The 20,391-nt window shown below is 35.6% G+C and overlaps 1 protein-coding gene across 3 annotated transcripts in view; it reads left to right on the forward strand.

Annotated features, from left to right (window-relative positions):
• The window catches only part of HIKESHI (heat shock protein nuclear import factor hikeshi), a 34,557-nt gene that overhangs the window by 6,884 nt on the left and 7,282 nt on the right, over nt 1-20,391 (forward strand). For all 3 annotated transcript variants that reach the window (XM_057553786.1, XM_007168492.2, XM_007168491.3), the window contains one exon: nt 19,686-19,837. In XM_057553786.1, the coding sequence (XP_057409769.1) occupies nt 19,686-19,837 (152 nt within the window). The remainder of the gene's footprint in view (nt 1-19,685; nt 19,838-20,391) is intronic.

Genomic DNA, 20,391 nt, shown 5'->3' on the forward strand with positions numbered 1-20,391 from the left:
GACCCAGATGGTTTACAAAGTTCCACTATACCTTTATGAAACAGATTGTTCATATCTCATATAAAGTGTCAGAGAATAGGAAAAGAAGCAAAGTTACCCTAAGTTTAGTTTTTTTTTTTGAATTCTTTTTTTTTTTTTTTTTTTTTATTTTATTTATTTTATTTTTTTTTGGCTGTGTTGGGTCTTCGTTGCTGCGCACATGCTTTCTCTAGTTGCGGCGAGTGGGGGCTACTCTTCCTTGCGGTGCACGGGTTTCTCATTGCAGTGGCCTCTCCTGTTGCGGAGCATGGGCTCTAGGTGCGCGGGCCCCAGTAGCTGTGGCTCGCGGGCTCTAGAGCACAGGCTCAGCAGTTGTGGCACACGGGCCCAGTTGCTCTGCGGCATGTGGGATCTTCCCGGACCAGGGCTCGAACCCGTGTCTCCTGCATTGGCAGGCGGATTCTTAACCACTGCACCACCAGGGAAGCCCCTAAGTTTAGATTTTGACGCTAATATAACCTCCTTATCAAAAAGGACAAGAGCAATATGAAAGAGGAAATTTGGCCTAAGCCAGTTTTATTTATTTTGGATTTTTATATCTTTGTATGTATACAAGTTACAAAGTGAATTTAATAAGATATCTTTATTTTTAAAAACTTCATTATAGAAAATTCAAGATGTACAAAAGCAGACCAAATGGAATATTGAACCCTTCTCTAGTCATCACGCAGCTTCAAAAATGACCAACTCATAACTGAATCACTTTGTTGTACACCTGAACACTTAAAAACAAATAATTTCTTAATATCGGATTGAACATTTAATCAGTGTTCAGATTTCCAATGGTCTCAGAAGTCTTATGTTTATATATTTAAAGTTTTAAAATATTTTCAGTCAGCATCTGAATAGTAAAGTCCCTACATTGCAATTAATTGGTTGATAGATCTCTCAAGTATTTTTTATAAAAATCAAAGATTTAATGTATTCTGTCTCTATTTCCAGTAAATTATCTGGATTTAGAGGTTTGATCAGATTTCATTCAAATGCATTTTAAAAATTTTTTGGCAAGTTTATTATAGGCAATGGTGTGTTCTTTGATCAGGAAGTGTATTTTATATATATGTATACACACACACACACACACACACACATATATAGTTATCTCTTTGGGAAATTAGCAGCCATTTATATGCAATGCTTAGATTAGCTAATTCAAAATGATAATATTCTAATTGTCATTTATTAGCTGTAAAGAGACACTTGCTATGGGTAGCGTCATTATAAGGCAGGATAAATGCTTGATTATTAATATATCAGTGTTCAAAAAATGAGTTGATACCCTAACGTACTCTGGAAGTAATAAGTTTTTTTTTAAAGAATTATGATATCATTGATGTGTGTGTGTGTATTTATTTATATTTGATGTGTTCTAACCATTTGTGTATCATCAGGATCCATTGGACCTAATTTTAATTTTTCAGTTTCTCTTTTAGGCAGATATTGATATTTCATGACTTTTATTCTTTCTAAAGAAATCCCTCAAAGAACAGGGAAAATTAAGTTTTTTTGTGACTAACAATTTTAATAGCTTTATTGAGTTATAATTTACATACAGTAATTCGCATATATTTAAAGTATACAGTTTGGTAATTTTTGATATATGTATACACCTGTAAAACCATTACCACAATCAAGATAATGAACATATCCATCATCCCTAAAAGTTTCCTAGTGCTCCTTTGTAATCCCCTCTCCTATTTCCTCCTCCACCCCAGGAAACTACTGATCTGCTTTCTGTCACTATAAAATAGTTTGCATTTTCTAGGGTTTTCTTTCACTCAGCATGATTACTTTTACAGTCATCCATGTTGTAGTATGACTCACTACAATAGTAATTCATTCCTATTTATTTCTGGGTAGTTGTGTGGTATACCACCATTTGTGTATCCATTCACCTGTTGATGGACATTTGGATTGTTTCAGTTTTTGGCTCATAAAAATAAAGCCGCTATGAACATTTGTGTATAAGTCTATATGGACATATGGTTTCATTTCTCTTAGATAAATATTTGAGAGTGGAATGGCTGGATCATAATGGTACTTCTGTGTTAAACTCTTTAAGAAACTGCCAAACTATTTTGCAACATGGTGGTTCCATTTTACATTTCAATCTGCAGTATATGAAAGTTCCACTTCCTCCCTGTCCTTGTCAACGCATGGTCAGTTTTACGTGTTCTAATAGATATATAGAGGTATCCCATTAGGTTTTAAATTTGCATTTCCCTAATGACTAATGATACTGAGCATTTTTTGAAGTGCTTATTTGCTTTCTCTGTATCTTCCTTGGTGAAGTGTTTATTCAAATCTTTTGCCTTTTTTTTTAAATTGCGTTGTTTTCTTATTGAGTTTATTTTATTTTATTTTATTTTTTTGGCTGCACTGGGTCTTCGTTGCTGCTTGCGGGCTTTGTCTAGTTGCTGCAAGCCGGGGCTACTCTTCGTTGTGGTGCACGAGCTTCTCATTGTGGTGGCTTCTCATTGTGGAGCATGGGCTCTAGGCCTGCGGGCTCAGTAGTTGCGGCATGTGGGCCCTAGAGCATGCAGGCTTCAGTAGTTGCAGTGTGTGGACCCAGTAGTTGTGGCATGCGGGCCCTAGAGCACGTGGGCTTCAGTAGTTGCAGCACACGGGCTCCATGGCACACGGGCTTTAGTAGTTGTGGCTCGCGGGTTCTAGTGCACAGGCTCGGTAGTTGTGGCTCATGGGCTCAGTTGCTCCATTGCATGTGGGATCTTCCTGGACCAGGGATCGAACCCATGTTCCCTGCATTGGCAGGCAGATTCTTAACCACTGTGCCACCAGGGAAGTCCCCTCTTACTGAGTTTTGAGAGTTCTCTATATATTCTTGATACAAGTTATTTATAAGATATGTGATTTGACATGTTTTTCTAGTTTTTGAATTGTCTTTTCTCTTTATGGTGTCTTTTATAGAGCATATGTTTTTGTGTGTTTTTTTGTTTTGTCTTTTTGCAGACATCTGGTTTATTGATTTGTTCCCTTGCATCTTTTTAAAAATTATTTTATTGAAGTATAGTTGATTTACTTAGAGCATGTTTTTAATTTCGGTGAAGTTCAGTTTTTCAGTTTGTTCTTCTCTGGATTGTGCTTTTAGTGTTGCATCTAAGAAATCTTTGCCTTACCCAAGGTTACAAAAGTGTTCTCCTAGATGTTTTTAGTTTTAGACTTTACATTTGTATCTGGGATCCAATTTGAATGAATTTTCGTATTTAGTGCAAGGTATGGACTGAAGTTTGATTTTTTTTTTTTTGCAAGTGGATATCAAACTGTTCCAACACCATTTGTTAAAAAGAGGAAGTAATGACATATTTTTCTGCATTCATCATCAAATACATTCACTTGATACTCACTTGGGAGCTCTCAAAGTACTCCATTTTAAAATAAAACATAAAGTACATAAATGAATATTTATATAGATGTTTATATGAATATATATTGATTTAAAAAGGAAAGAGAAATGGAAATAGATACTGTTATACAGTTTTTTAAACAAATTACTAGTTGGAAAGCATGCTAGAAAATTAAATGGATACTGGTAGATATTAATAGTAATAAGCGATACAGGCGGAGGAGCAACTAACTTGGGACAAGAGAGAGAGATTTTTGGTTTGGGTGTGAGGAACCTTTGGAACATGATAGCAATGCCTTAAACATAAAGTGGTGGGTTTTGTTTGTGTAGCAATAGGCTAGTAGCCAGCCAGCTATTAACCTTTGCATAGTTGGAAAGTGCAGGCTTATTTTGTATCCAGACTCATATGCATTGATTAAGGTTAATATTGGCCACCATCTAGTATACCAGGACCCACTGGTTGTTTTTGGAGACATACTAATTAAATTGTCAATTTAATTGTCCTTACCTTACCTTACCTTCTCTTCTCTTTGCTCTAGCTTTGCCAACATTTTGAGTTGGGAAAGGGGTGCAACATCTCTTTTTCATTTATGATCATCACTATATTCCCTGAAGGAGATGCCTTGGAAATAGTGAAAAGTACTTTCTTCTGTCATTTTTGCACTGCCTTTGGCTGTCTTTTCCCTTTTCTCTTGTGACACCCAAAAGGTTGGGGGCAGTGGGCATAACATTCTGAGATCATAAAAACCCAGACACAAAAAGAAAATCCCACAAGGGCTCAGAGGCAAAGAACATACAAATCAATTTTCACTGCAAAGTAAAGGAGCTGTTACAGTGGAGGATTACTGGACTGAATGTCAATATTATGACATAGTATGAGTGTGTTTCATGTTTGGTAATTGCAATCATTGTTGCTTTTGTTGTGGTCATCCATGTACAATGCTTGGTGTCAGTCTATTTACCTCTTGTAAAAATAAAATACAGTGTGTGTGTGTGTGTGTGTGTGTGTGTGTGTGTGTGTAAAAAAAAAATGGTGAACATACCATTTGGGAAAACTATGAGTAAGAATTTTACCTGATTACAGAAATTTTAGCATCGATGACAAAGAACTAATAAATTCTTTTATAGCAGTTATAAACTGATCACCAGATACATTAAGTTCTATCAACATACCTGTGGTGGAGAGTCCTAGTCACCCACCAAAATACAGTTGTGGCTAGACCTATGGCTACCCAGCTACATCCTACATTTCTCAGTCTCCCTTTCAGTTGGTTGTAATTATGTGACTAAGTTCTCACCAATGAAGTGTGAGTGCCTGCATTATGTTCCACTCCCTGATCTGGGCCTTAAAACACTGAGACTGTGCACCCTTCTGTGATTTCTTCTCTTTCTGCTATGCTGGGAAACAAAGACAGTGCCCTAAAGGATGGTGGAGAGCAAGAAGGAAGACATCCCTGTCCTACTGTGAAAAATTCTGAGAAACAATGGTAAAAAGGTCACGAAAATTAATACTAATTGAAGATATATTCTTTGCCCTTAAGGAACTTATTATCTGGAATAAGGAACAAAAGACAAATACATTAAAAAAAATTACAATGTGACATACAAGTTACATTCATGATGATTTAGCACAGTCTATATGATTAAGAGATGTAAAAGTAAAAGAAGAGGTGAAGTAATCTCAGATGCCTCATAGAGAAGAATCAGACCATTTTAGGGAGAAGGAAAACTATGCACAATATGAACAAACACACAAAGATAGGGGATGTATGTTAGAACACCATAGGAAGAGCTGTCTAGCCAAAACAGAAAAAAAAAAAAAAAAACCAGACATTTCCTTATTGTGTTATTTCATCCAATCTGGAGAAAATTCAGCAATCAAAAATGAGTTAATACAGTTGCTCTAACCAAAACTTTAACAATAATAATTACTCAGTGACATATTTTCTGTTGTGGAGTTAGCTAAAACAGTCTAAAATCCAGTCCCAGAGTAATACTTAATCCATTATAGGAAAATGGATTTATTTCCATTATGATAAAAGTAATTCTTTTATTCTCCTGCCTTTTAAAAAATAAATTATTTCTCATCATTTCCATTATAACATGGATTTTTTTTAAAATTAATTAATTAATTATTGGCTGTGCTGGGTCTTCCTTTCTGTGCGAGGGCTTTCTCTAGTTGCGGCGAGCGGGGGGCCACTCTTCATCGCGGTGCGCGGGCCTCTCACTGTCATGGCCTCTCTTGTTGCGGAGAACGAGCTCCAGACGCGCAGGCTCAGTAGTAGTTGTGGCTCACGGGCCTAGTTGCTCCGCAGCATGTGGGATCTTCCTAGACCAGGGCTCGAACCCGTGTCCCCTGCATTGGCAGGCAGATTCTCAACCACTGCACCACCAGGGAAGCCCTATAACATGGCTTTTGATAGCTTTATCTATGAAAACAAAATGAAATTTCAAGGCAGTATTTTTAATGAGTAAAGCACAATGCTTTATTAAAGGAAAAACAGCTTAAAATATTTAGAGACTTACTGATTATCAACATTAAACAAATTATAAAATGCTGTTAAAATGTTTTGGGTGGTTCTTTCCAAGTGTGTTTGGAAAATGTGCTTTTCGGATGTTTAAAGTATTAGAATTCTTAATTTATACAGAAAAGATTAGACTTTTTATTCATATTAGGGAATTTTGTATTATTGAAATATAAGAATAGGTGGACTTGTAATGGATTTATATTTTTGAACCTTTGAGATGCCCTTAATAAGTTTTATTACATTGAGCAAACCTAGCTAACTAGCACATCAGGGTGGAAGAGAGACTTGCTGAAGTAACTTTAGGCAGTTGTGATTGAACTGAGAATTTATTAAGTAAGAAATCTAGAAGAATTTTACGGGAGTAGGGAGGGTAGAAGGTTAGTTGAAGTGAAGCAAATTTCATGTTAAACTTTGGCAGTATTTGTGGTTCTCTGCTGGTTGATGAACAGATTTCTTAATTTCGCACAGAAAGGTTTTGGTCAGAGAAGGTCGGGACTGCTCTGTTGAGAGAATTGCAGTTGGTAGGACATCTTAAAACAAGTTACTGTGAGTTTTATTTTGCTTGAGAGAAGATTCTTTGTAGCTCTTGGGTTCTGAAAAGGAGTTATACGATGAATATACTTTTAGGCTGATGATGGAACAATCTGGGGTGATGGTTGAGAATTAGGATAGGACTAAACTTGAAAATATAGAAGGGAGGGTTTGATGTTAAGAAACAAGAAGAAACTTCCCTTCTTCCTTCCTCCCTCCATGGGATCTAGAAATCCTAAAAAAAAGTAAATAAATAAAAGACACAAGCTTAGGAGATACAGTTTGGTGGTTAGAGACTTGGGGAAGTTTAAATGAGTCTCTTGCAATTTTTACCTTTAGATGCTGTGCTTGGTGTTTAGTGCGGAAGAGACATTTAATCAAAAACTTAGTAAAAATCATGAAATACTGGGAGTATTAATTATATAAAGAGATTCTTTGCTTTACAGAAATTGTATGCAAACTCAAATTAGCACATAAAAGGGAATATTAACAAAATTAAAATTTGTATGGAACTTATATTTTAAAAAGTGGGTAACTGTATGTCTTTTGCTATATCATGATTTTTAAGTTGTCTGTTTACATTGTGAATGCTTGGGAAATATACTAGAAATTACTGTAGACATTTCCATTAAACAGGTTACAGAAGAAAAAAGTACTTGCTTAGGTAAAGACTGTTGTATATCAACTTCATTCTTAGCACATACATTTCAAATTGATGACTGCTTTCATTCAGGGTCTCCGTATCTGTGTGTGAATATTAAGATCACTCCAAGACAGTATTCAAAGGAAGCAGGTTACTGAGCTGAGATAATTGAAAGTGGCTCTATAGAAGATTAGACTGGAGCATGAACTTGAAGTATGAATAGGTTTGGATGGGATGGAAGTGGGAGGATGGGAATTGCATTTGGAAATCATCAGTCATGAAAGTAGTAGTATACACTGCACCTTCAAGTGACAGTGAGGAGGAGACTTTTAAAGGTAGCATGATAGACTTCTATTTGGGACGTGTGGGGCGAGGGGTAAGGTTTAAAGGTAAAGTGGAGCTGTTGTGTGCTGGTTATGCTATGGGGGGTTTACATTTTTTTCTGGCAGGCAAGTGTTTGAGCAAGAGAATGATACTTTAAAAAATGATGTTTTAGTAAAATCATCGTCTAGGATGGGTTGGAGAGTCTTGTTGAGATTAGAGCCAGAGCAGCCAATTAGGAAAATTTTATAATGTTTGAAGGATGAAGAAAAGGGTAACATTGAATATCTGCTCATGCAATGCATTGTACTAGGCTTTCATGTGTATTATCTATTTAATCTTTATTATTAGCTTCTGGTTTTCAAGAGACTGGATGTCAGAGAAATTAAATATTTTGCTAGCATTTGGTGTTGTCATACAATTGATTTTTGTATATTGACTTTGTATCCTGGAGGTTGAAGGAAAGGGTAACACATTGAATATCTTGCTAAACTCCCTTATTAATAGTTCTAGTTGCATCCTAGAATTTTCTATATAGATGAACATCTATGAAAAAGACTTTCATAGATTGGAAAGACTTTCTTTCCAATATTTTGCCAAATTTTATGCCTTTCATTTCTTTTTATTGCCTTATTGCATTGCCCAGACCTTTGAGCATCATGTTGAATAGAAGTAGTAAGGATGCAGTGAGGCAAGAAAAAGAAAAGAAACATAACAGTTGTTCTCTCTTCCTCTGTTTTATGAGTGTCTAAGATTGAAAATGAATTGCCCCTTTCATCAATATGAAATACCCTTTATTATGGTAATGCTTCTGTCTTGAAGTCTACTTTGTCTAAAATTTATATAGCTTCTCCAGCGTTCTTTCTCTCCAGTGTTCACATGCTGTATTTTTCCTGTATTTTTACTTTGAGATAAATCTAGGTATCTCTTGTAAACAGTGTGTAGTTAGGTGCTGCCTTTTTTTTTGGCCTCTGTCTCTGCCTTTTAAATGAGGTGGTTAGACCATTAATGTTTAATGTTACTGATATGGTTAGGTTTAAGTTTTTATCTTGGGGTTTTTTTTTTTCCTTTTTTTCCACCTTCTTTTGGATCGAGTATTTTTTTTTTTTTTAAATCACAAGAAACTCTTTTTTTTTTAAATTTTTATTTATTTATTTATATTTATTTTTGGCTGTGTTGGGTCTTCGTTTCTGTGCAAGGGCTTTCTCTAGTTGCGGTGAGCGGGGGCCACTCTTCATCACGGTGCGCAGGCCTCTCACTGTCGCGGCCTCTCTTGCTGCGGAGAACAAGCACCAGACGCGCAGGCTCAGTAGTAGTTGTGGCTCACGGGCCTAGTTGCTCCGCATCATGTGGGATCTTCCTAGACCAGGGCTCAAACCCGTGTCCCCTGCATTGGCAGGCAGATTCTCAACCACTGCGCCACCAGGGAAGCCCGGATCGAGTATTTTTAAAATCCCTATTTCTTCTATTGGGTTTTTACTTTTACCTTTGCATTTTTTTTTAGTGGTTCCTCTATGGATTATTAAATGAATCGTTAACTTTTTACACTGTACCATGAATTAATATTAACAAAATAAACATCTGTGTTTGACAACTATGAACCTGGATTTGGTCATTTTTATAGCGTGTCATCTCCACTTTTCCTTGCTATGTCAGCCCACTTAGTGAAATTCTGAATATGACAATGAAAACTTTAGGGCAAAAATCACATTTTGGTGATTTATTTTGAATTAAAAATATTTATCTCCATTCTCACCATCTCCATACTGAAGTTAAACATTGCATCTCTTAGTAGCATGTGAGAGAATCAGATATGTATAATAGGAAGCCAAAAGATCTGTTATAAATACTCTACATTATTTCCCCAAAGTTCAGAATTTTCACATCCTTCAGAGTTGAATAGCAGAGGCAAAAGGATTATTTGCTCACCTTTGCTTTGACTTAATCTCATCCAGAGAAACATTTCATGGTTTGTACTGGGAATTTTCTCAGTGGACTGCATCTTTAATTTTCTTAATGAAGTCTTTTGGGAGATAGGCTTCTTTTTTGATGTATGTCCAATTTTGATGTATGTCCATCTCATTAACACAAAAGGTATCTGTAATTAGAATTAGAAACTCATTTTCCACATAATTTTAGTATTTCTAGTTCTATGATATTAAGTATTATCAGGTCTCACAGTACTTTTTGAATTTTTTTCACAGTAATTTTGGAAAGTGTTTCTTAAAATGTCTTACCTGAGTTCTGAAGTTGATATCTAGCCTTAGTAGCATTATTAAACTGTAAGATGCACAAAAGAACTCAGCATTCACATAGTAGGTCAGCTGAGTGCTGGTGTTCACTTATAACAACTTAAACATCTGTTAAAACCTGTTATATATGAATAATTAGATGCCAGGTAATGTTAACATGAGCACAGTATCTTTTAAATTAAAGTTTAAATTTTTAATTCTGAACTTGGAAGGTGGAAGCAGTTTCTTTTGCCAAAAATATGTAACTGATAGAATTTATATTATTCATATTTATACATGTTTATATGCATATGTCCGTCAAAGGTAATTATTTGTAGAGTTCATATCCTATTTGAAGAGTTTGTTTAAGCCACATCCACATATTCTTTCATACACGTACTTAAGTTCAACTTAAAACCTTCCTTTTCTCTGTAGGTTAACTATTTTAAAGTGTTTCAAGATACAATGAGGAAATGGCTCAATGCCTCAGTTCAGGGAGAATTCCAGTGACATCTGCAGTGGAGAATTATGTGGAGAATGGGAAACGGAAGAGGCCAAGATTGGAAGAGCAGGTGGGGGAGTAGGACATTAGGTCAGATATAATAAAAACACTTATGTGGAACTTAAATACTTTTTATTGTGTCTTTAGCACTTTAATATGTGATTGTACTTAATAGAAGAATAAGAAATAGTTGATTAAATCACCTGTGGTATAAAGAGGGATTATATATTTATATGAATAAAATAGAGTAATGAATGCAGTAGAGCTTTGTAGAACACTCTTGTTATGAGAAAAGGCTGATATTTTGTGTTTTAGGTACCTGAACTATGCACCTTATGGTGGGGTTTTACCTTTTTTCTGTTTTTTGTTTTTTTTGGCCAGGGCCCTACTGTGAGGTAGTGTTAGTTTGGAATAAAATTCTGAAAGTATCACTTCTGATACTTAAAAAAATTTTTTTGCACTAGGGAATTAAAGCAACTTTATTTTGAAATAATTTTAAAATTAGAGAAAAATTACAAGAATAGTGTAAAGAATTTTTTATATTCTTCTCCCATATTCATTAATTTTGTTACTCTTTATTTATCATTCTCTGGATATTTTTTTTTTCCTGAAACTTTTGAGAATAAGTTGTAGATATCATACCCCGTTACTCCTAAATACATCAGCATATATTTCCTAGAACAAGGATATTCTTTTATAATCACAGTATAATGATCAAATTCAACAAATTTAACATTAATACAATACCTTGTCTGGTATACATTCTGCATTAAAGTTTTGCCAGTTTTCCCAATAATGCCTTTTATAGCAGTTTCCTGCTCCCTCCATCTAGGGTCCAGTCAGTATTGTAATTGCATTTAATTGTCACACTTCTTTAGTCTTTAATCTGACACATTGCTCAGCCTTTCTTTGTCTTTCATGGCAGTGACATTAAAAATATCTATGAAAAGAAGGCTTAGCACCAAAAAGGAATTTTTAAGAAATGTTAAAATTAGAGTTTGTTATAAATCATCACTTAACTTTCTTCTTTATAGTTCTGCTCTTTTCTTTTTGGGCTTGCTGCCATATTTTAATGTCATTGCTTTGGCTTCTACACATGACATCTACAGTCTCTCATTTCATCTAGCTCAGTTGCCAAGAAGAAACTTTTAAACTTATTCTAGTTTTTATTTTAAGATTGGGTTGAGCTTGTCAAGGGGATTAGAAAGGACAAAACAACACCTCAAGATACTACTATTAGTCTGTTTGCATGCGGTGGAACTAGAGCCAGAATGGGAACCTTTTACTTCCTGACGTTTCTTGATTTCCTTTCTTGAATGGCTTATTGTGAAGTAAGTAATTAATAAAAAGCAGTTAAGAGTTCATACTACAGAATTTGGTGTAAACAGGATAATGGACGGGAATGAGCATCAACCTTGGAGTTTGCTAGACCCATTTGAATTCCAGTGATACTCATGACTAGCTGGGTAGTCTTGACCAAGTTCTTTAAGCCTTAGAGGAGAATCCAGGTAAAACGGGGATAATAATACCTACAGTGCATGTGTTTTGCGGAGCATTAGAGATAATGCAAAATGCATAATAGTGCCTGGCACATAGTTGGTGCTCAAGGAATGGTTATTACGTTTTTATAAAATCATAGTCAGCTCTAGGAGGGATCTTAAAAATCACCCGGATAATGAAACCTATTCAGAAAGGTTAAGTAATTGTTACTGACTTATTAGAGTGTAAGCTCCTTGAGAGTAGGGACTGTTTGTATCTTTTACCTTGTGTTCTTTAGAGTGTATAGAGCACAGTGATGGACTTTAGGTACTTCGTAAATATTGATAGTTTAAATACATTTCAGACATCCAAATTCTAGACATATTACAATGTCAGGTAAGTTATTTTTGTCTGGTTTAAAATACTTACTACTGATAGACCTTTGGAAGTCACATAGCTCTTAGAATATGCATGATTAAAAAATGTAATTTCAGGCTTGTCCGGCTATCAATAGAAATAAAGCAGAGGTTTTAAGGATATATATATATACACATATATATGATTTCTAAATATTTATATTCAATACTAAGAGGATTTTCAGCAGGCATAATTAGGTTGTTTTTCTGTAGCTTTTTAGCATATGTCATGTTCAAATGCCACTTCATAGTGAATTGCTTATTTTTGGCATAACAGTTTTCTTTAGTCTTCATCCCTGCTGCTGTGCACACCAAAAGTATCTTAACCAGTGGACTCACTTTTAGTTTTTTGGTTTCTTTTTGGGAGCACTTATAACTCTTAGAAAGATTGATATTTCATGAGTTTTATTCTTCTGTAGAGGTCTTCCAGAGAAAACATTTACTTATATATTTTTTAAACTCATTCTATCTTGCAGTTACCATAGGGGTCCACTGGACCATTTTATAAATTTAATGTGCATTTGAGGATATTAGTGATCTTATTTTGTCTATATCTTGAAACATTTTGCTGTTTCATCCAAGGAATTATTTCATCGTTACTCATTAATTCTCAACTGTGGAAGAAAAGAAAGGCTGAAACAATAAGAAAAAGGAAAAATGATGGAATTACTTGAAGCAGAGGTTGGCAAACATTTTTGTAAAGCTTAAGATAGTAAATATTCTAGGCTTTGTGTACTACATATGGTCTCTGTGACATATTCTTCTTTAAACAACCCTTTAAAAATGTAAAAACTATTGTATGACCTATCCTAGGTCATACAAATATAGGTTATGGGCCAGATTTAGCATGTGCACCTTAGTTTGCTATTGCCTTATCCTACGGTTTTCATATTGCATTGTCCAAAGGATTATGTCATGTTTTAAGAAGTGTAAAAGGAGACTGGAGACACCATCTTCATTGTCTGCTTTTTGCTTTTATTGGACAGAATTAGGAATTAATAATTTTTCATATTTTGTTCATGATGGCAAAGAGAAGAAAATTGATAGGGGAACAAGTTTCACAATTTTGTGTGAATCAGAAAATGAATACAGGGACTTCCCTGGTGGCGCAGTGGTTAAAAATCTGCCTGCCAATTCAGGGGACATGGGTTGGAGCCCTGGTCTGGGAAGATCCCACATGCCACGGAGCAGCTAAGCCCATGAGCCACAACTACTGAACCTGTGCTCTAGAGCCCGCGAGCCATAACTACTGAGCCCGTGTGCCACAAGTACTGAAGCCCACGTGCCTAAAGCCCATGCTCTGCAACAAGAGAAGCCACCGCAGTGAGAAACCTGCACACCACAACGAAGAGTAGTACCCACTCGCCGCAACTAGAGAAAGCCCGTGCGCAGCAACGAAGACCCAACGCAGCCAAAAATAAATAAATAAATAAGTAAATAAATAAATTTATTTTTAAAAAAAGAAAATGAATACAATGAGGCAAATAGCAGCATTCTAGACTCATGATGGTGGTGAAGTTGATCATATAAGCAAAATCTCAAGATTGAATCTTCAGATTATGGTCTCTTAGGTGAATTTTCTCAAATAAAAAAATGGATGATTGAACAGTATATTTCTAAGGACCAAAAGAAAATATGGTATTCTTATCCATTTAGTCATTCAGCAAGGAGGAATTAATCACGTAGTATTTCGTGACAAAATCTTGGACATGTGGTAAAAGGATGTGTGCTGGTATTCTTTCATCTCTTATGTTTGGGCTCCAAATTTGATTGGATACAGTTTGTAAGTGGACATTGCTGAAAGTGGGTGTGTATACAAAGGTGATGAGAAGATAATGTAGAAATGAATGAAATTAATTGGATTGATTCTAAATAATGTTTATAAGTCTAAAAATGACAATGTTTTGCAAATTACAGATCAAAGAAGATGGCCATTCTTTCTTCAATAAATTATGAGCCATTAAAAGTTTCAAAATTTCAAGGTTTCAAGTATTACACTTTGACAATGCAATTGCCAGAAGAAAGACCAGAAGTGATGATAAGCTTGAATCTATTAGAGATGTGTTTAAAATCAGGAGTCAGATTTATAAAATGGATATGTTCTACATTTATTAGTGACACTTGAGGAACAGTTGTATTCAGAGAACATGGCCCATTTTGGCTATTTATAACTTAAAAGCCAGGCAAATGTGGGAAATCTGGAATGGATGTTTGAGTTTGCTGTACTTTAGTACTTATTAAAATTCTAATAAGGTTTTTTAATATCTCTTTATTCTTCTGAACATTTTTTGTGAAATGAAGTGTATATAGTTTTAAAAAGAGTCACACCCAGATAGTAAATGATGATGACTGCTTTTCCTTGTATACTGACAGTAAAGCACTAGTTTCCTGTAGGATTTTCTCCTCTGAGTTGTGCCTTGTGTTAGGCTAGTGAAGAGGGATACTTTGAGAAACAACCTTAAAAGATTTGCTGCTGCTTTTACTATTGGAATGTTACTGAGAACTTTCTGTAATGTATGTTCTTTTTTAAAGACCAGGTCAGATGTTTTACTTTCCCTGCTGTTTTTGTTTTTTAATTTTTTGGTTATAAGACTCAGTGTAACTGATCATGTTTTTCTTTTTACTTTGGCTGTCAGGAATTCATATCCAAAATTAAACACTCACTGTAAGTTTGTACATTATGTTCCAATGTTTCTTTCCAATATTTTATGGTTTGCAAACAAGAACCTTTGTACTTGGAGGGTATCAATTACTGTGTCAAGCCCGTTTTGAGAATAAGATTGACTAAAGGAATGGTTTAACTGCACAGTAGATTTCTTTGAAAATATAGATTAAAGATTACTGAAGACTGAGGGGTTTTTTGTTTTTCCCATCTTAAGTTGTCTTAGTCCCAGAGAGCTTTAAAATAAAAGAGTCAGAATATTTCCTTAGCCCCAATTTTTACAACAGATCTTAGAGAGTTTTCCTTAGGGCTTCACTCATTTGCCAAGAGCTTGTGTGTGATAAAGGATGGAGGTTAGAGATGACAGGGCTTTCTGCTTGGGCCGATCACTCTCTGGGTAGTTATAACTAAGGCAGTAGTAGGTTGTATTGAACTACTTTCCTTGATTGAGATCGTTGGAGCCTGTTATACAGGCAAATAGCAGTACGTTTTCTGGACTTAGCATAATTCTAGGCTTAAAACAATTAAAATGATGGAGTAAGGAACTCCAAAAGTTCATCCCTCCATAAAAACAACAACAACAAAAACTGGCAAAAATTCTCAGAATCAACTTTTTCAGGACTCTGGAAACTAACCAAAGACTTGTCGAAACCACAGGGACATTTAATCAAGATAAAACACTGAACCTCTGTAAGAACAGTGAACTTTGTGGCAGTTAATCTACCCTGATCCCAACCCTTGTTCCTCAGCTCAGTGGTAGCCTTGAAAATAACAGACCATGTTCTTGGTACTGGTACTGATACCAGAGGGAGCAGAATGGACCTTATTCACAATTAATTGTAATTAACTTGTTTTGTTCTGTGGTTCCCCGGAAGACTGATTTAAAAGGCTCGCCTTTATCTCTTTTAACTTGGAATTCTTCCACTGCTAAAATGACTTTCTGCATGTTTGTCAAAAATGTTTACAGGTAAATGTATTAGTCACTGCTGCCTGAGGCAGTGACAATGGTTGGGGCAAATAACAGACTAACCAAAAAGCTTGGAAGGAAAGGCTGGGAATAAGATACTTTGGGGAACAAGGGTTTTGAAATTCTCCTGGGGATTCCTGGGAATCTAAAAGACCACATGGGTGTCCAGGGCTGTGCACATGCTTGGGAAAGACCTAAGAAGGTCCTAAGCTCTTCCTGCTGGCTGACCTTGAAGGCATGAGTATTTTTTTAAATAAATTTATTTATTTATTTATTTATTTATTTATGGCTGCGTTGGGTCTTTGTTGCTGCGCAGGGGCTTTCTCTAGTTGTGGCGAGTGGGGGCTACTCCTTGTAGTGGTGTGCGGGCTTCTCATTGCAGTGGCTTCTCTTGTTGCAGAGCACAGGCTCTAGGCGCGCAGCCTTCAGTAGTTGTGGCGCACGGGCTTAGTTGCTCCACGGCATGCGGGATCTTCCCAGACCAGGGCTCGAACCTGTGTCCGCTGCACTGGCAGGTAGATTCTTAACCACTGCACCACAAGGGAAGCCTGAAGATGTGAGCATTGAAGGCATGTCTCAACACACAAAGCCCACCTACAAACACTGGGAGAATTTTTTGGTTCCAGGCTTCTAAGGAAATCTCCATTCACTAGCTAACCACTAACCTAATAGAACAGAGACTTCAGTGGTCACAAATGACAAAAAATACAGACTTTATAGTATTAGTTCAGAAAAATCTTTAAACAAGGAAACAGCCACAACAAACAGTAGCAATAAACCCTAAGGAGAGGTGAAACATCTGATTGCTGGAGTTGTCACATTATTCAATATCCAGTTTTCAACAAAATGCTATGAAGCATGCAAGAAACAAGGCCCTTTCACAGAAGAAATGAATAGAAACTGTTCCTAGGAAGTATAGACATTGGACTTAATAGTCAAAGACTTTAAGGAAGCTGTCTCAAATATTCTTGAAGAGCTAAAGGAAATCAGGAGAATGATGTATCATCAAATAGAAGATACCAATAGAAAAAATTTTTAAAGGAAATAAGTTATGGAGTGGAAAAGTACAGTAACTGAAATGAAAATTTGACTAGAGGGTTTCAGAAGCAGATTTGAGTAGGTGCAAGAAAGAATCAGTGAATTTGAAGATAGGTAAAATATCTAATTTGAAGAGCAGAAAGAAAAAAGAATGAAAAATGAACAGAGCCTTAGAGACCTGTGAGACACCATCAGGCATGCCAACATACGCATAATGGGAGTCACAGAAGAAGAGGAGAGAAGGGGTAGAAAGAATATTTGAAGAAATAATTGCCCTAACACTCTAAATTTGATGAAAAACATTAATCTACACACTTAAGCAGCTCAGCAAACTCAAGTAGGATAAACTTCACTCCAAGACATGATAAACTGCCCAAGACAGAGCATCTTGAAAGTGGCAGGGGAAGCAGCTCATCACATGCAAGGGTCCTTACTAGATTATGGCTGGTTTCTTGTCAGAAACATTTAGTCCAGAGGCAGTGGGATGACATGTTTAAAGTACTGAAAGAAAAAAGGTCAATCAAGAGTTATCTAGCCATCAGAAATGGAGAAATGAAGACGTTCCCAGATAAACAGAAATTGGAATAGTGGCTAGAGGACTTACCCTGTAGGAAATGCTAAAGGGAGTCCTTCAGGCTGAAATGAGAGGACCTGGGATAGTAATTCAAATTCATGTTAAGTAAAAAAGAACACAGCTAAAGGTAACTATACGGGTAATTATAAAAGCCTTAATACATACATTGTAACTTTGCTTTTTTTCCTATCTGATATAAAAGACAGTGGCATAAAACAAAAACTCTTAAGTCTGCTTATGGGCATACTAGGTATAAAGATGTAATTAGTGACAATAACAACATAAGGGAGAGAAGCAGTTACATAGGAGCAAAGTTTTTGTATACTGTTGAAATTAAATTGGTATTAATCCAAACTAGAGTTGTTCTATGTTAAGATGTTAATTGTAGTCCCCAGTGCAACCATTTAAAGAATATAAAAAATATATATATAGTAAAGGAAATGATAAGGGAATTAAAATGATACTCTGGCAAGTATCTATTTAACATGAAATTCAGCCCTTCAATTAAAAGGTAGAGATTTGCAGAGGGATTAAAAAACATGATACAGCTATTGATTCAAAGATATAAATTGGTTGAAAGTAAAGGATGAAAAAAAATTATGCAGACTGAAACCAAAGGGTCACTCTATCAAAAAGATACAATTACAAACTTTTGTGTACCTAATAGAGCCTCATGAAGCAGAAATAGACAGAGGTGAAAGGAGAAATAATCAGTTCAACAATAATAGTTGGAAACTTCAATACCTTACTTTCAATATGGATAGAACAACTAGACAGAGGATCATCAAGGAAACAGAAGACTTGAAAAACACTATAAACCAACTAGACCTAATAGACTTATATAGAACATTCTATGCAACAAAAGCAGAATATACATTCTACTCAAGTGCCTATGGAACATTTCCTTGAATAGCCGTATGTTAGGCCACAAAACAAGTCTTAGCATATTTTAAAAGATTGAAATCATGCAAAGTATGTTCTCCGACCACATTGGTAGAAATTAGAAGTAACAGAAGTAAACCTGGAAAATTCACAAATATGTGGAAATTAAGTAAAACAAATAATTTCAAAATACCAAAAATATCTTAAACCAGTCATGTTTAGTGAAGTGTGTGTATTTTTAAAGCACAGAAAAATACAGTTATGTTTGTATTCATATGCTTGAAAATTTAATGAGTTTTAATACTTGCAGTAAGTGTTCTAGTTATTAGGAATGTGTGTTGTCCTAGAGTTTTGTTCTGTAGTATTTGTTTAGACATTTTATAGTCATATAAAAAGAGCAGGTAAACCAAAAATCTATTCATTGTATGATTTTTTTTTCTTTCATTAGACTAACTTCTGATTATGTCTTATGTGGATTAATAAAACTGGTCTATTTTTTCATGTATACGTTAGCTGACACTTAGAGGCTCAGATATATCAAATATACATTTGATATATTTTATATATTTATGATGTATTATATATTTTACTTGTAAATAAATATATTGTAAAGGCGAAAATTACTATTTTCTGAATAAGCTGCAAATTTCTTTATTGCCTATCTGATAACAGATCATCAGGTGTTGAGTGGGGTGATTTATGACATTTAATAAAATATGCCATGTCGTTATCAGTATTATTGGCAATGAAAGCTCTTTCTTTAGTGGAATAATCAGAAAATATTAAAACTAATTCTAAAAATCTTTAAAAATATCCTTCCCTCAGAGTTAGCATTGAGAATCTTTTATCTAATTAATGCTCATTTATTTATTTTTCTCTTATTCTCTTAATTTCCATTTCTAGCTGCAATAATTTTGTAAGTTTTAGAAGAGTAACAGCTGTTTTTCCGGTGGGGAAAATTTCGGTTTTCTTAATTATTTGTTAATGTGGTAAAAGCTAGGCATCCTTTTACATTTATCTGAGAAGAGACAAACTTTCATGTAACAGAACTTTTTAGTGCATATAGATCAGAGGTTCTTCACATCTTTTTTTTTTTTTTTTTTTTTTAATTTTATAGCTACTTTATTTATTTATTTCTTTATTTTTGGCTGTGTTGGGTCTTCAGTTCGTGCGAGGGCTTTCTCTAGTTACGGCAAGTGGGGGCCACTCTTCATCGCGGTGCAGGGACCGCTCTTCATCGCGGTGCGCGGGCCTCTCACTATCGCGGCCCCTCCCGTTGCGGGGCACAGGCTCCAGACGCGCAGGCTCAGTAGTTGTGGCTCACGGGCCCAGCTGCTCCGTGGCATGTGGGATCTTCCCAGACCAGGGCTCGAACCCGTGTCCCCTGCATTAGCAGGCAGATTCTCAACCACTGCGCCACCAGGGAAGCCCTCTTCACATCTTTATAAAGGAATTTGTGTGTATACAAGTTAAATTTAAAATATGTGGCACATGTTAATTTTTTTCAGGAGAAGGAAGCCAGCACCCTTTTGGAGCCATGAATATTGTCCGAACTCCATCTGTTGCTCAGATTGGAATTTCAGTGGAATTATTGGACAGTCTGGCTCAGCAGACTCCTGTAGGTAATGCTGCTGTGTCTTCAGTTGACTCATTTACTCAGGTAATGGAATGTACATTTCATTATTTTCTAAAATAATTTAAAAATCACATTCTGTACTTCAGAAATTAGCCTGGTGGTAGAATTCATGTAAAAATGAAGGTAAACACATATGACATAAGTTATTGGCTTCCATGAATATTTTCAGTTTGTCTCCCTCTCTATAGGTATTTTAAAATTTATAAATGCTTTGATGAGACTTAAGTTTTTATAGTGATAAAATAGCTCAAAGTGATTTTTTAAAATGGGTTTAAATATTAGCTTTTCCTCTTTTCCTCCCACAATTAGTATGCTAGGCTGTGAGTATACAGTTGTAAACCTGATAAGCAAGATCCTTGTCCTCGTGGAGCTTAAAGTGACACAATTCCATAAGGGTTGACTTTTAACCTGTCTGGCAGAGGCCTGAAGGGGAGAATGATCTAGGCAGAGTTATAGCTATTACAAAGGCCCTGTTATGTTTGAAGAATAAAGTGACACTTCGTGTCTGGAGTAGAGTGAACAAGGGTGAGAGATGGGAGATGAGGTTGGAGATTATGGGGGAGGTGGCTGCAGGATAA

This window comes from Balaenoptera acutorostrata, chromosome 9 (assembly GCF_949987535.1).
Source record: "Balaenoptera acutorostrata chromosome 9, mBalAcu1.1, whole genome shotgun sequence".
NCBI classification, from domain to species: Eukaryota; Metazoa; Chordata; class Mammalia; order Artiodactyla; family Balaenopteridae; genus Balaenoptera; species Balaenoptera acutorostrata.